The sequence below is a fragment of the Arctopsyche grandis genome, chromosome 4 (genome assembly GCF_051622035.1).
Source record: "Arctopsyche grandis isolate Sample6627 chromosome 4, ASM5162203v2, whole genome shotgun sequence".
NCBI lineage: Eukaryota > Metazoa > Arthropoda > Insecta > Trichoptera > Hydropsychidae > Arctopsyche > Arctopsyche grandis.
The window spans coordinates 19938886-19955767 of NC_135358.1; the positions used below are offsets into that span (position 1 = coordinate 19938886).

General features: G+C 35.1%; 2 protein-coding genes across 3 annotated transcripts; one reads left to right on the forward strand and one right to left on the reverse strand.

The window, feature by feature from the left end:
* Window positions 1-959: 959 nt before the first annotated feature.
* Window positions 960-4340, reverse strand: ND-23 (NADH dehydrogenase (ubiquinone) 23 kDa subunit). Of its 2 annotated transcripts, none has more exons than XM_077429456.1 (5): window positions 4234-4340; window positions 2686-2867; window positions 2470-2610; window positions 2293-2391; window positions 960-2209 (listed from the first exon to the last, which is right to left on the reverse strand). In XM_077429456.1, exons 1-5 carry the CDS (start codon window positions 4274-4276, stop codon window positions 2048-2050), a joined length of 627 nt encoding a protein of 208 aa, XP_077285582.1. In that variant the 5' UTR covers window positions 4277-4340; the 3' UTR covers window positions 960-2047. The 2 variants fall into 2 exon arrangements, with proteins under 2 accessions (XP_077285582.1, XP_077285583.1); XM_077429457.1 differs by having other exon boundaries at window positions 1254-2209; window positions 2686-3388; window positions 3806-4316.
* Window positions 4341-10942: 6602 nt separating this feature from the next.
* LOC143910853 (aldo-keto reductase family 1 member B1-like) lies at window positions 10943-16834 on the forward strand. Its single transcript, XM_077429454.1, has 8 exons — window positions 10943-11099; window positions 14791-14959; window positions 15441-15583; window positions 15653-15794; window positions 15873-16067; window positions 16160-16359; window positions 16430-16585; window positions 16683-16834. Exons 3-8 carry the CDS (start codon window positions 15486-15488, stop codon window positions 16726-16728), a joined length of 837 nt encoding a protein of 278 aa, XP_077285580.1. The 5' UTR covers window positions 10943-11099; window positions 14791-14959; window positions 15441-15485; the 3' UTR covers window positions 16729-16834.
* Window positions 16835-16882: the final 48 nt, after the last annotated feature.

A 16882-nucleotide genomic window follows, 5' to 3' on the forward strand; every position in this document is an offset into this window, starting at 1 on the left:
TATTTTTCTATATTTATAACTCGGACATTTCACATTTATTTTTAACATCGATATAGAATATATAGTTAAATCCTTCTATATACATTTTTCGACCTAAAAACTGAAATACAGCGGGAGGAATTTGAGACGCTCGGAGGGTTGAAAATGCGGGGAAAGAGAATTCTGCAAAAAGCGTCAACCAACGACTATTAGAGCCAATCCAGTTTTTTGTGACTTTTGAACTGTTTTCATGGTAACTTTTTGGTGAGTGAATGCGCATCTATATTCATTATATATCTATGATTTAAAAAAAATTAAACTTTATTTCTTCAGCTGGCAAAAGCAAATGTTGTCACCCTGTTCACTATTGTCGACGACTCAGTTGTTGCACGGTTGACGTTTGTTTTTATTTAAATTCGTTGAAATATTATTGTAATTAAATTTTTATTTTGTTACAGGCTTCTAATTTCACATGAAACGTTTCAAATATAAAACATAATGGTGGAAAAAAAATAGACATAGATTTGATAAAAATTGAACAGAGGATATTTGATGACGTTAAGAACGAAATCGCTTCGATTGAAAATCAGAAAAAAACAGTAGAGCTCGAAGTAGACGACGAAGACTACAATTTTTTTCAAACTCTACTGCCTTTTGTCAAACAATTAGATTTACGTAAAAAATTAAAATTACGCATTCAGATTCAAAACGCTGTGTGTCATGCCGTAAAAAAAGTTGACCGGTGACGATCCATGACAATAATTTGAGCTTTTTAAATTGAAATGTTTGTTCTTTTTTGTAAAATTAAATACTGATTCAATAAATATGAAAACAAACACCGAGTTATATCTACATAAGTTTAGTATAAATATCTATGTGTAGAAGTATATTTTTTTATCAGCCAAAATAAACGAAAAACTAAATTATTATTTAAAAGGATTTCAAACCAAATTTTAGTCTGGTAAATAAATTTTTAAGCTGCAGTAATACATATGTACATACGTATTTTTAATGACAAATTAGAATTTTTTGTATTACTGCTATTTGAATGATTTATACAGAGTGGTCATGCATATATTTAGCCATAGTGACGACTTGGAGCTAATCTGTAGTCACTATGGCGAAATTGTATCAAATAAATATATGTACTATATATTTCTTTTGAGTTTTATCTTATTCAAACTCATTGGATTTTGGTACGTCTTCCTAATTCAAGGTAAAATTTAACGTACATTTGTCATGCAACCTTATATTTTTTTTTATTTTATTTTATTGTCACAATCAATACACACTCGCCATTACAGATTTGCTCCAATGCGACGGGTGTACGTTAATGAAATACATAAACAATCAGAAATCAGAAATACAGTAATACATACATATAGAATCAGAATATATAGAATATAACAATTAATCAGAAATAATAATCATAGTGACATCTATGGATTTCAGATTACTGTGTATAATTAATACAAATTATACACAGGCAGATTTTTGTGACAACAGGATTAGATTTTTTAATACCAATTTTCAGGAACCGTTTCAGCAATGATCAGATAAAATTGGCAAACTCTGATAGAGAAACGATCGATTTGGAGTCACAAAACCCCCAAATCTAACCAGCAGTGGCGAGGACACGAACCTATGACCTCAGTGATGCTAAATATATACGCTATCACTAAGCCAAACTGCTGGCTTATATGAAATCCATTTAAAAAGAAAATTTACTACAAATATCCCTACTATCTAATTATATTGTAATTGTCATGTCAGCTAAGACGAACAAGTTTTCAATGCTTTTGTAAAACATTCACCAAATAATTTCAACACTTCCTAACGAAGTCACTGAATATACACATTTGTGATGTGTGTAAAAGTAAATAAATGTTGCAAACCATAATATAAGACATTTTATTTACATCAACTAAAAATTAAAAATTTAACAGGAAACATTGTTATTTTATATACAAAATTAGTGAAACAATTACTAAATAATTTAAGAGAATTTATTTAAACGACCATACTTACATTCTACTAAGAAAGTTATGTTACAACAAAATTAACCACATTAACGATACAAATGATCAGCATGTATATTAGAAGCGATTTCACTTTCCCATTTGTCACCATTGGATAGTAATTTTTCCTTATTGTATAATAGCTCTTCATGAGTTTCTGTAGAAAACTCAAAATTTGGACCCTCCACTATGGCGTCAACGGGACAAGCTTCCTAAAATTGAATTTTATTGAATTATTTTTGCATGTTTACAATTTAAAAAAAAACTATGCAAAAATATTGTTAGTGAAATATACCTGACAAAATCCACAATAAATACATTTTGTCATATCAATATCATAGCGGGTTGTTCTGCGTGATCCATCAGAACGTTCTTCAGCTTCAATTGTAATAGCCTTTACAAGTAGATGATAAAAATTAGCTAACTGTTTTTAATGAAATTCAGCATTATAAAAAGGTCAAAAATGTATCACTTGTGCTGGACAAATAGCTTCGCATAACTTGCAGGCGATGCAGCGTTCTTCTCCACTAGGATATCTACGAAGTGCATGTTCACCACGGAAACGGGGGCTCAAGGGTCCTTTTTCGAATGGATAATTAATAGTTGCAGGTTCCTAAGTTGAAAGGTTATAATCAATATAGTCAGATATTGCTTCACATAATCATTGTACGTACATAGATTTGTTTACCTTAAATATGTAGCCCAAAGTAACAGCAGCGCCACGAAAGAGTTCCGTCCAGAAAATTGTCTGTGCTGCTCTTTCTGTGAGAGCACTTGCACTCATGTCTAATTCAGCATCGTTCACGTAAATGTATCCATTACCAGATTTCGCTGGTACTGTACTCATGCATCTTAGACTCTGTCCTCCCACTAGAAAACATTAAATTGAATAATTGGCGTACAAAATACGTACATTAATTAATTCTGTATGTAATTCCATAAAATGACAAGAAAAATACAATATATAAAAAACACATTGTTGTGGAATATTATATGTAAAGTCAATATTTTAGCTAGTATTACATTTGAATAACGAATATTATAAATGAAAATGGGTCTTAAAATGAAATAATTATGATAAAAATTTACACTGATACTTGATTATGTACATATGTTATTTTTTATTTTGTTAAAATTTCTCTGGATGTAAATGTAAATGATTGAAATTGGTTGAAGATAGATGTATGTAACACTAATTGTTAATAATGTTCATTAAGGTATTATAATATATATAAAAACAAATTGACACTGCGTCAGCCTATGCTGCAGATAATTCAGAAATAAAAATAATTGTTGGTGAACGAGATGTGTTATAGAGAATAAGAGATGATGCACCGAGAAGTGCTAACAATACAAATAGTATATAACTTCGAGGAAGTAGCAGTTTAGATGTATTTTTATTTTACATATATACCAGGAAGGCCTTACAGGAAAATCCCAATGCGCCTTCCTGGACAATTACAAATACAAATGCAGCATTTTTTTATTATAAGTCGTTGAATTGCGAGACACTGAAAAAACTCGCAAATTAACGAGACATCTATGAATTGTACATAAATTTTTATTGTACATCCATCAAATTTCAAATAGTGGTGACATAGTAGGTAGGAAGGATTTTTAGCCAATTTTTTTTTCCGGGAACCGTTTCAACAATGAAATCAGAGAAAATTGGCAAACTCTGATAGGAAACGATCAACCTGGAGTCACAAATCCAGGTCTGACCAACAGCATACTCTGAAAAATTCATTTTCATTCAGGGATAGAACCCGGCACCTTCTTGACGGTAAGCAGAAGCTTAACGTCCGAATGATGCAGTTAGACGAAGTGTTTTCAATCGAAGGGTATTTATATTAACAAATGGTATTCTATGCATATTCTCGGAATAGTTAAGAGCGGGGAGCTTCTTAAGATGATAAGTAAGTAAAAAATGATGTTAGTGCATTTACCTGCACATTTGAACGTATTGATATAAATAATAAAGAGGTTAAGTGAGGTATAAAAAGTGATGATACAATTAATTTGCTGGTCAGAAAACGTCATACTCGTGTGAATGATGGGAATTATAAATGCGATGTTTATATGCGACATAAACATAGGTTATGCGCGTGAATTGTGGGTTGCGTAATAAGAGTAGAGTTGGGATGTAGGGGTGTTTTGCGCCCCTTGGGGTTGTAGGAATCTCCAGTGGTGGTGGTAGTGGTAGTGGTAGGAACACCGCCCCTTTGAAATATCTCACCGACGCGACTGGCCGACGCTACGAACAGTCGGGCGAGACTCATGATACACAGCGACGGTCGACGAGTGACACCCGACACTGACAGCCGATTGCGATTTGCTACTCGTGCTCCTAACACACTACTTCACGACCAGCTTCGTTTTTGCAATTCTATTCGTGGCTGAACTCTTATGACTTTTATCATTCTTTTTAAAATTTTAATTAATACGATTTTATTTTTACGTAATATTTACTAGTAAAATAAAGTTAGCAAAAATATTTAAAATTTTCCTTTAACCCTTTGGCTGCTACGAGGTTTTTCAATGTCCAAGCGAAAAATGCTAACATTTGTAATTATTTTGAAAAAAAATAAATATAATATTTTTTTTTACATACTTACTTCGCCGAACACTCGTAATTTTTATAATACTTTATATACGTTTTTAAGAAGCAGTCGTGGACTCGTGCTCTCTCTTTCTGTCTTGCTTTTACATGCGTGCGTGCGAAAGAGATACCTACATATATACACTAAATAAGTTTTGACGATTTTTTTCCGACGCTTTATTCTTTTCAATAATCTATTTTTAGATATCGATGTATCCTTACAACATGCGATATATTCGAAACAGGTAGCGGTCTTTCTCTCTTTCTTTCTTGGTTTTAATTGTGTACGTGTGAGCGAGACACACAAGGATGCGAAGTTTCTAATAATCAAATAATTTTTCAACATGTATCATAAACATTTTGTATGCATTTCAGTTGCATTTGATTGATTGCATGAATTCGTGACGTCTCGTGACCTATATAATTGAAAGCGGATTTCTATTGTTTTTTGCCATTTATTTTAACTCTGCAAAATGATATCGGACAGTGAAAGTGATGAAAGCGAAATAATAGCTCCTCGCCGAGGAACTCGACAAATCAGCAGCTCTACTGATTCTGAAAATGAATTTATCGACAATAATCAATTCCCAAGTAATAACTCCTTATATGACATTGACAACGAACCCGAAATTAACTTTGATGATGAACCCGAAATTGAAGAGCTTTTATTTAAAAAATTGATAAATATTTATAAAGCTTGGTTGAAAAATAAATATAAATACGTATATAAAAAAAATGTTTCGTGCCACTGATGCGCTGGTGGCTCAAAGAAAGTATTGAAATACGACAATTAATGACGTCAACAACGATCGTCGTAGCAATCTTCGCCGATTTCAAAACAACGATTTATCGTTGTTGTAGCAGTCAAAGGGTTAAATTGCCTAAAATAACAATTGATGTTAAAATTTATTTAATAAAAAATATCCGATGGCCGTCACCACATTGAAAGTCGAAAAATCGAAATCTTTATTCTTGTTCGTTTACCATGCATACATATGAAGAGCGGGTAGTATTAGTAGTAGTACAGTAGTAGTAGTAGTAGTAGTAGTGTAGTAGTAGTAGTAGTAGTAGTAGTAGTGGTTGTAGTAGTAGTGTAGTAGTTGTAGTAGTAGTAGTTGTAGTCAGTGGCGGACTGGGACTGAAATTAGTGCATGCCAGGAGTCAAAGGGGGCCCACAGAGGGTTAAAAAAATTTGTCCCCCCCCCCCCATATAAGAAAATTTTCTTCTATCCATCATGCTAAAAATCAAGGGTAAAAAATAAATAGAATTTTCAAAAATGGGCATAAACAAATTTAGTTACAAGAAAAATGGCAAAAGGAAAATAGATCCATAAATTACATTGTATATTTCGTTTTAACCCTTGTCCTAGGTAAATATTATAGAATGCGGCATAAAAGCGGCTTTTACTTTCGGTAGAAAACAATTGAGGACGTCATTTCAGCTTTTTCTTGGGGGGGGGGGGGCAGGCAAATATTGGTCAAATTGAAAAATTTTAAAAAAATCTTGCTTATATCAGAATAAAAATGGATATACTTTTTTCTTTACATACACCTTATTGAGTTATAAAATATGAAAAAAATCAGCTTATTTCTGAAAAAATAATATATATAAAAAGAGAAAAAAGCGCCGCAGGCGAAAATTTTTTTCCAAAAGTCTTCACATGGTCAACAAAAATTGACCATCTAACTGAGTCACCAAAAAACTATCAATTAACTTAATTTCTACCGACTGTCTTTTCACTTTATCTATGTACATATGTACGTAATAACAATAGATAAAATTTTGTGATCATGCGAAAATTTGAACTCAGAATCGATCACTGATCACGTCTACTGTATTTGTATTCTTGTATTCTTGTATTTGTATGTTATTTGTATTCTTTATGTACTAAATTTGATAAAGTTTTGGTCAGAAAGCAATTTTATTAAATAACTAAAACTTTTTTTGGACCGAATTCGTTACACATGAAGTTTAAATTCATCTCATTCGTTGTTTTGTGAGAGAATGGACGTCTGCAAATAAAATAAAAATTCGAGAAATAAAATCATTTGTGATTGAACCAATTAAGTAAAATATTAATTTAAAACCTTTCTTGAAAACAAAAAATATACGAACTTTCGGAAAAATAAACGTTACACATCTGTTTTTGAGACAAAATAAAGTAAAGGGGACTTTTCTAACGATTCGCTCCATAGGATGAACAATTTCTAAGAATTTTACCCAAGGCATACCACTGAAAAACCAAAATATACTTGCTTCGAAATAATAAAATTTTTTTTCAAAGCACATAGCAGCGATTATTTTATTAGTTACCCAAAAGTAACATACATAAGAAATAAACGTAGCATTCATAGATCCATAGTATCTTATTAATCATTAAATTCATAATATTTTCTAAATTCACACTATTCCTTAATTTAGGGGGGCGAGTGCCCCCCTATGCCCCCACCCCCAAATTACGTCCCTGAAAACAATGCATAATATTTTCAATTAATGTTAATCGAAAATCGGGATTTTGGGGAGGGGCTCCCTATCCTATATTTCTATATACATGGATGTATCTAGATTAGGAATAGATTTTATATTCGGAAACTGTTTAAAATTGTGTATTTAAATCATACTATATCGTCGAAGCATAATCAAATGTTATTTTGAAAGTATGAAATAAATTTAAATCGCTGGTTGATAATGAATCTTCCTATCGAAATTGTTTTAAGCAATTCAGTTTATATTATTCACGGAAATTCGTTTATTCCCATTTTTATTTCAGTAGGTAGTTGTTACATAGGTATTGGTATATACATACATAATATTGAGGTTGGAAATGGGACCGACAAAAGGGCCCTCGCAATTTACATTTCTAGCCTAATAAAAAAAGTTAACCGATCCTTGGGCTGTTAAAGCAGGTATTAGTTGTTTGTGTATATCGTAAGAAATTTATTTTGTTGAAATACCCAAACTTTAGGTCCCAAAGTCCTATAAATTATTACATACGTGAAATATAAAAAGTTATTTAATTTTACTGAGGGCCCATATTTTCCAACAGATAGTGGGGCCCACATGCCATCGGGCATGTTCGCTTGTATGGCCAGTCCGCCACTGGTTGTAGTAGTAGTAGTTGTAGTAGTAGTAGTTGTAGTAGTAGTAGTTGTAGTAGTAGTAGTTGTAGTAGTAGTAGTTGTAGTAGTAGTAGTAATAGTAGTAGTAGCGAGTAGGATACAAGGGGAACAAGCTGTTCCTCTTGTATCCTGCCCGTGCACATTAAATAAGGCTGTTCGACAAAAAGAGAGAGAATTTCACCGCACGCCATTGATATATATTACATATACTTATTACCGTTTACCATGCATACCTTATTTTCGATCTTTGCTTTCCGATATTTTCTTTTCGATCTTTCGACTTTCGATGCAATGAGCCAGACCTAAAAATATCGTATATAATAAAAACAATGTGTCGGTAATTATGTATGTATATAAATATGTGGCAGCTGATGGACCAGTATGGGGAACCAATCACAGTCGAGTATGGTAGTGGGGATGTCAAGCGTCACTCGCATTTGCGCCAGGAGCGCCGGAGGCACTGGGGGCGGTAGGGTCGAAGCCCCCGGGGTGTAGGAGGCGCTGGGGGCTCCGGGGGCGCTGAGGGCGAAGCCCCCAGAACCTCGGAGGCGCTCACTTCGTAATTCGTAATTTCTAATTCGTGCATCAATTTCTTTCCGAAACCAGCCGTTGCGATTTCGATTCTGGATTCTAGAGGTGCACATACATACACACACACACACACACATATCCATTCATAATTTCGAACGGGTTGGATTGCGCCACTTTTTATTACGATTAATATTACGTGCGCGTGAGCCTATAAATTACCTTACATTATACTTATATATAACATTTGTTTTTATTCGTGTCAATTCCTTTTCGAAACCACCCGTTGAAATCAACGGGCACAAAACGAGTTTAATTATAAAAATGAAAGAATTGCAGTGGCGGCTCGTCCTAATGGGTTGCCGGGCTGCAGCCCCTCCTATAAAATTCTAAGATATATATTTAATAATAAATTTAATATTTTATTTATTAATGATATTTTTTTTATTAGTTGGATGGACTTAACTATTGGGGCCTTCGACAGAGTAAATATTACTTACAATATCACCCATATCCAAAAGGGTGATATTGTAAGTAATGTTGACCGTTTTGAAGACCCCACTAACTTGTATGGTGACAGATGAATTAAAATGTTGCTGTACTGGCTGTAAAGTGTTACAGCGCCGAGCTGAACGCTGCGCAGCCCGGAGTTTCGGAACGAGAAAGAGAAAGAGCTATTTGCAACTGCAGATAGCTCTTTCTCTTTCACTCACTCTGCCATTTTGGGCTGGACAGTCGGCAGCCTTCGCCTGTCTGCCGTCTACAGTCGGCAGTCTTCGCCTTCGACATTCATCTGTCAGTTTGTTTAAGATTTCGCGCGCTTGATCTTACATTTGATTAGTTGAATCGCACGATCACAGCTTTATTCGTTTTCGTTACTCTTAATTGGTTGTGTACGAGCCCTCATCAAATCTTCGGTGAGTCGTTTTCATTTTGATAACAGCAAACTTTTTTCAAATCTGTTTAACTTTTTCTCGTAATTTTTTATTTAAATATATTAAGATTTTTTTTCTTTTAAAAATGGAAGAACAAAAGAATTCAGTAAAATATTTACAAAATTTGCACTTTTCGCGACTAGAACTTACCGAAAAAGTCGCTATAAAAGCATTAGGCTGCCTCACGCCCAATTTAATTATTTCACAGCCTGCAACTAGTAGATCTTTTAGTTACTCGCGAAAATTTAATCCAGACATTTATAAAAAATACAATTGGTTAACGAGATGTACAGAAAAAAACGCCTTATTTTGTTATCCGTGTCTTTTGTTTGGAGGCGAGTCGCCAGGCGAAGCATCTTGGACGAAAACAGGAGTTATTGACTTAAAACATTTAAACGATAAATTTAAAAACACGAGGGAAGTGTCGAACACTTAAAAAATTTGTGTTATCTCACGATTTTGGGAAGCTTGTCGGCGGGAAATAGATAAGCATAACAAAACGTCAAAAAAAAAATAAGGATGTTTTATTTAAAATTATTGATTGCGTTAAATTTTGCGGTAAATTTGAAATGCCAATGAGGGGACACGATGAAACAGATAATTCAAAAAATCCAGGAGTTTTTCGGGGGCTTCTAGAATATTCACAAAATTTCGACGATTCTTTAAAAAAACATTTTCAAACTTCTTCGATTTTTAAAGGGACATCAAAAACTATTCAAAATTAACTTTTAGATTGTATTTTGAACGTGTGTAGGGAACAAATAAGTGCTGAAATAAAAAAAAAACTTATCTAGCTGTTATGGCAGATGAAACAACCGATGTATCGATGCATTGTCAACAGGTTAATGTTTTTCGTTACGAATTAGGGGGTTAAGTTTTTGAAAGGTTTTGGGGTTTTTTTTAATCCGCGTCGCGAAACCAGCAAGAACGAATTTTTTTAGCAATCTTACTGGAGTAGCAGCGTATTTTTCGAAATCTTCATCGCGTTTGGACGCACCCCTTTAATGGGTGGTGAATTTTGCTAGTTTTTTTTTCAATACTTAAATCCACATGTAAGTGGTCGTACGCCAAAAATTGTGCTTATTTTGTCCTGTTATGACATGATAGAATAATTATGGTGACATTTTTACTCGGACATTCAATACTGGGAGTACACTTAATTATGGTGACATTCAACCTCGATTTTGTCAATTTAAAATACGTTTTATCTGGTCGAAGCGCAACTGTCGCATTCACTCAATATATATATTGATATATATTGTCGCATTCACTCAATATATACATACACTCAATATATATATCGAAGAAAGGAACGGTAACAAAATTAAGGTTTCGGGTGTACAGCCCTCTTAATCTAAAAATTCATTTATTCTTTGTCAAAAATTATACAAATCTTGAAAATTTAAATGAACTTTCATGTAATCGTGACTTGGTCGAAAAAAAATGTACAATACATATTGTATATACATATTTTCAAAATAATTTTTTTGATAAAAAAAATTGGAAACCCGTTGTTCCACAATTGGGGTAACACCACTGAATACATGTTGAACACATCTGTTTAAATTAACCTTGAACGCGTATTGTAAATTCATTCATTTGGTCGTGTGACAAAGTTTGGATTTTTATCCGATCGTTTTCATTTCAATTGCAAACGATTAAAAATTTTCATATAATGTGTAGCTTACATATATATTTTTCCTATCTATTTATGTATTATCTAAATCCTGTTTATCTAATATTTGGAAAGAGACTTTGTATGTAATCTGCGTTCATTGGTTCGTTGGTTCGTTGGTTGATTCGTTCGTTCGTATACAACACGTTCGACATATTTTTTTCGATTCATAGGCGCCGATTCGATTTTTTTCGATTCGAAGTCCCCGCAGGGGGTGCCGCCGGGGGCGCAGCGGCCGGACTCTGGTATATACATATAATTTCGAAAGAGACTTAATATATATATATATATATTGTAACGTATACTAAACAGAGCCGCCGAGTAACTGCGAGCGGATTAAGACGGGTAGACGTCCTGAGAGACCGTGAGACCGGTGTAAGTGGTTTTAGGGATTAGCGACGAGCTAAGTGCATGAAAGCTAAACAATGATTGCACTTCTCATACCGTGGGAATACATATCCGAATACGTGACTATACTGTAGGTAAACAGATTAGACGTCCTGAGAGATCTACCCCTTATAAGGCGGTACGTAGGCGATATCATGTCATTCTGGATTGAACACTAGCAATACGTGTAACTCCTTAATCATCAATAAATGCTGTGAAACGACCGTTGGCCTTTACTTGGATCCTCCACCCACCCCTACGCAACACTGGTGTCAGAAGTGGGATCCAAGATGGGCCGTGGAACAAAGTCACCAGCGAAGGAAGAGAAGCTACAGCGAAGCCATCCTCGGGAGCTGTAGGAGAGAGTTCGAGCCATGGAGACACGAAATAAAAAAATGCAGTTTTCACTGCAACACACAGAATCGGTCATCACATATTCGGTTGTCGAATTGCAGTTATCACTGCAACTCGACTTTGACATTATCGGCGGTGGCCGCCGAGAATTCATCGGGATGACGGAAGGAGGTTACGAAACGGGAGGTTTCGTACAAGTGCTGCCGGGAGAGGACAACTTGGGGCGCTGTCAAGGGCAACATCGAGGAGCAGCATCCGGCAATTGCAGAGTCATCCAAAGGGCGACCGGGACGAGTGCAGTTCACCGGTCCACTTACGCCGCAAGTACCAAAAATTAGCGGCTGTTGGGGACGACGATCCACGGGAAAGCATCGTCGTCAGAAGAGGAGCGGAGAGCAGGAATGCGGAGGAGCAAGAATTCATCGGGATGACGGAGGGAGGTTACGAAACGGGAGGTTTCGTACAAGTGCTGCCGGGAGAGGACAACTTGAGGCGTTGTCAAGGGCAACATCGGAGAGCAGCATCCGGCAATTGCAGAGTCATCCAAAGGGCGACCGGGAAGAGGGCAGTTCGCCAATTCGCCGCAAGTAGCAAGAGTTAGCGGCTGTAGGTGACGTCGATCCACGGGAAAGCATCGTCGTCAGAAGAGGAGTGGAGATCGACTACAACTGAGAGATGTCGATTACAAGCCACTATTCCCTTCAACTGTTTGTTGACGGCAGATGTCAACAAACTGGAAAAAAATCTAATTGGAAACTAGTCGAGTCTAATTGGAAGAGTCGGAAAGTAAACGGATTGAAATGGAATTCAATCGGAACCATGCAACGGCAGAGAGGCATATTTATCAGATTGGATAAATGTGGGTTGGTCAGTCGGCGGAGTCAATCAAGTCACTTTTGGGAGGAAAGAGGCATCGCTTCAGAGGGAATGGCAACGGAAGCACGTTCTGGGTGGAACGTTGGTCTGCAGCAAGATGCTGGGCCACATGAGAGGAAGACGGGGCCACCGCAACAAATTTGGACGTTGGGGAAACGAGCGACTTGGATCAACCACGTGAGGGCATTTGAAACCGAAGAAACGCCAGATCGCGACTTCAACGAGAGAGAGTGGAACAATTGATATACGTCAACATCGAAAAAAATCTAGTTGGAAACTAGTGGAAACACGAGTACCTGAAAAAATACATGGACAGTTGCAGCAGTGTTTAGATCATCTCGCAGATGTAACGGGAAAATACATCAGAAAGAAATGGATTTCAGTTGGGTCAATGGAACGGAAAAGAAGCACATTCAACAGAGTGGCAGACTGTTGGGTGCATATTTACCAAGGTCAATGGAACGGAAAAGAAACACAACCAGCAGAGTGGCAGACTGAGGTGTGCACATTTTCCAGGGTCAAGGGAACGGAAAAGAAGCACCACCAGCAGAGTGGCAGACTGAGGGGTGCACATTTTCCAGGGTCAACCGTCACTTTTGTGAGGATGGTGGCGATTCTTGTGGGACATGGCTTTGGAGCACGTTCTGGGTTGAACGTTGGTCTGCAGCAAGATGCTGGGCCACATGACAGAGGAACACTGGGCCACCGTAGCAAATTTGGACGATGGTGACACGAGAGACATGGACCAAGTCACTTTTGTGAGGATGGGAGCCATTCTTGTGGGACATGGCTTTGGAGCACGTTCTGGGTTGAACGTTGGTCTGCAGCAGGATGCTGGACCACATGACAGGAATACGGGGCTGCCATAGCAAATTTGGACTTTGGTGATACGAGCAACATGGACCAAACACGTGAGAAAATTTTGGACCGAAGAGCTGACAAAGAATGATTTCCAAATGTAAAACATCGGATGACTAATTTTAGGGGATTAGAAATATAACTGTAATTGTTTCCATTGTAAAGGTGACGTAAAGTGAAGTGTAATGAAAGTTTTATGTAATTGTTTCCATTGTAAAGGTGACGTAAATTGAAGTTTAACGAAAGTTAATGTAATTGTTTCCATTGTAAAGGTGACGTAAAATGAAGTGTAATGTAATTGTTTCCATTGTAAAGTTGACGTAAATTGAAGTGTAACGAAAGTTTAATGTAATTGTTTACATTGTAAAGGTGTCGTAAATTGAAGTTTAACGAAAGTTTTCATGTAATTGTTTCCATTGTAAAGGTGACGTAAATCGTAGTGTAACGAAATTTTAAATGTTTTTGTTTACATTGTAAAGGTGTCGTAAATTGAAGTTTAACGAAGGTTTAATGTAATTGTTTAAATTGTAAAGGTGACGTTAATCTAACTGTAACAGAATTTAAATTGTAAAGGTAACGTTAATGTAACGGGAATAGATTTTAAATGTCATTGTTTCCATTGTAACTGTAAAGATAACGACTGTAATGGTAAATGTAACTGTGACTGATATCGAAGATAAATGTAACTACTGCAGATTTATCAGTTATGATTTGTTGGTCAATCGGGACGATTTGACCTAAGTGGGGGGCAATGTAACGTATACTAAACAGAGCCGCCGAGTAACTGCGAGCGGATTAAGACGGGTAGACGTCCTGAGAGACCGTGAGACCGGTGTAAGTGGTTTTAGGGATTAGCGACGAGCTAAGTGCATGAAAGCTAAACAATGATTGCACTTCTCATACCGTGGGAATACATATCCGAATACGTGACTATACTGTAGGTAAACAGATTAGACGTCCTGAGAGATCTACCCCTTATAAGGCGGTACGTAGGCGATATCATGTCATTCTGGATTGAACACTAGCAATACGTGTAACTCCTTAATCATCAATAAATGCTGTGAAACGACCGTTGGCCTTTTCTTGGATCCTCCACCCACCCCGTACGCAACAATATATATATATATATATATATATATATATATATATATATATATATATATATATATATATATATATATATATATACATATATATATATATATATATATATATATATATATATATATATATATATATATATATATATATATGTATATATATATATATATATATATATATATATATATATATATATATATATATATATATATATATATATATATATATATATATATATATATATATATTTATATACTTTTTCTTATATTTTTTTATTTATTTTTTTTTGTTATTTTTTTTTATATATTTTTTATTTTTATTGTATTGTCATTTTTATTTTTTGCTTTTAATGTATACCAGAATCCGGCGCCTGCGCCCCCTAAAGCTCCGCCCCCGGCGTCTTCGCCCCCAGCGCGAAGGCGGCTTCGCTCTCGGCGCCTGTGTCCCCGGAGACTTCGAATCCTTTGAATCGAAAAAAATCGAATTATTTGTTCGATGACGTCACGGATTTACGACCCAACGAACGAAGGTTACATACAAAGTTTCTTTCCAAATCATATATTAGAGATGTATATATGTAGACATTGCGTATTTCATATATTGTACATACATATGTACTCAATCACAAGTTCAAATATGCTATATATTATATTAATTGTTTTACCCGGCTTCGCTCAGTATTTGTAATATAAACAGCTTAATCATGGCGAATGTAATAGTAAATAGTCATTTGTTTTTTTATTAAATTTATTTGAATCGAAAAAAAAATATATCGAATCGTCATAGAATCTGTTTTGTTTACGAAGTTCCTCTCCGGCACTCCCCGGGGGCATTCGCCCCCTGCGCCTTCGCCCCCCAGACCTTCAGCCCCGTCCCCCGTCCCCACGTCGTCATGGAAATTTTGACTTGTTTTCGAAGTTTCCAACCATTATCCAACTAAGAATACTTAGAAAGTCTCTTTCGAAATTATATATTAGATTCAAGTCAAATAAATATTTATTTATTTTCAGTCAACACCCGGCGAAGTGGAATATGCTGTTAAAACTGCCATTGACATGGGTTATAGACACATAGACGGTGCTTATTGCTACCAGAATGAAAAAGAAGTGGGTACTGCCATTCGTGATAAAATTAAAGATGGCACTGTGAAAAGGTAAATAATATGGTTTTTATTTTATATTTTGAATCGACTTCTTTAAAATTATGTGTTCTTTATAAACAGGGAGGACTTGTTCATTACATCCAAATTATGGAATACATTCCACGATCCGAAAGAAGTAGAGAAAGCTTGCAGGAAAACGTTGTCAGATTTGGGCCTTGAATATGTTGATCTATATTTGATACATTGGCCATTTTGCTACGTGGTAAATATTGAGAAAATGATTATTTTTATAAATACAATATTATATAAATAAAATGCAATTTAATTTATATTTTTACAGGAAAATGGTGAATTACTTCCAAGAGATTCCAATGGCGAGGTGATTTTTGCGGACTTTGACTATGTAGATACATGGAAAGCAATGGAAAAACTCGTGTCATCAGGATTAGTAAAGAGTATTGGAGTGTCTAATTTCAATGTAGAACAAATTGAAAGGATTTTGAAAAGCTGTAGTATCAAACCAGTCACTAATCAAGTAAATGGAGACATAAATTTATTCATACATATAGTCATAAAAAATATATGCATTTACATATATTAATATTTTGTTTGTTTTATGTTTTTCAGGTGGAATGTCATCCTTATTTGGCTCAAATTGAATTGGGTAAATGGATGGCAGATCGAGGTATAACTCTGACTGCATACAGTCCTTTGGGTTCACCTGATCGTCCAGGTCAAAGTCCAACTGATAAGGTTTTATTACAAGATCCTGTGGTGCTTTCGATTGCACAAAAATATAATAAATCACCTGCTCAAATTTTATTGAGGTAAAGTTCAGACTCATTTTATGTTTTTGATTTGAAAACGCAGAATAAAAAATAATCGTTGTAATTACAGATACCAATTAGATCGTGGATTCATTGTGATTCCAAAGTCTATCAACAAAGAACGTTTGCAACAAAACATGGAAATTTTCGATTTTAATTTGATCAAAGAAGATCTAGATAAGTTGAAAAGTTTGAATTCCGGATTCAGATACCTTACAATGGCTGGGTAAAACATTTTGCTTTCAATTATACGAATATTTCTGACTTCTACAACATTTAGTTTATATATTTGATTATACCTATGTATATATATTTTGTTTCAGAATTGGTGACAAACATAAATACTATCCATTCAATGCAAAATATTAACAACCGAAATAAATATTGTAAATTTACATTTTTTAATACATAAAATGTTTTAATACAGTAAAACTTTTTGTAATAAATAAAATCTACCAGATATTTTTGAATTTTTTATTGGGACTGTAGTGTTGTTAATATTCATAAATAAATAATATCCAAA

Excerpts from the sequence above, each read along its gene's own strand:
- ND-23 (XM_077429456.1), bottom strand. The coding sequence starts at position 4,276 with ATGAGTCTCGCCCGACTGTTCGTAGCGTCGGCCAGTCGCGTCG. Across the intron at positions 2,392-2,469 it reads AAGCTATTTGTCCAGCACAA|GCTATTACAATTGAAGCTGA; the intron begins GTGATACATTTT and ends CTACTTGTAAAG. Across the intron at positions 2,210-2,292 it reads TTTATTGTGGATTTTGTCAG|GAAGCTTGTCCCGTTGACGC; the intron begins GTATATTTCACT and ends ATTCAATTTTAG.
- LOC143910853 (XM_077429454.1), top strand. The coding sequence starts at position 15,486 with ATGGGTTATAGACACATAGACGGTGCTTATTGCTACCAGAATGAAAAA. Across the intron at positions 15,795-15,872 it reads ATTGGCCATTTTGCTACGTG|GAAAATGGTGAATTACTTCC; the intron begins GTAAATATTGAG and ends ATATTTTTACAG. Across the intron at positions 16,068-16,159 it reads TCAAACCAGTCACTAATCAA|GTGGAATGTCATCCTTATTT; the intron begins GTAAATGGAGAC and ends TATGTTTTTCAG.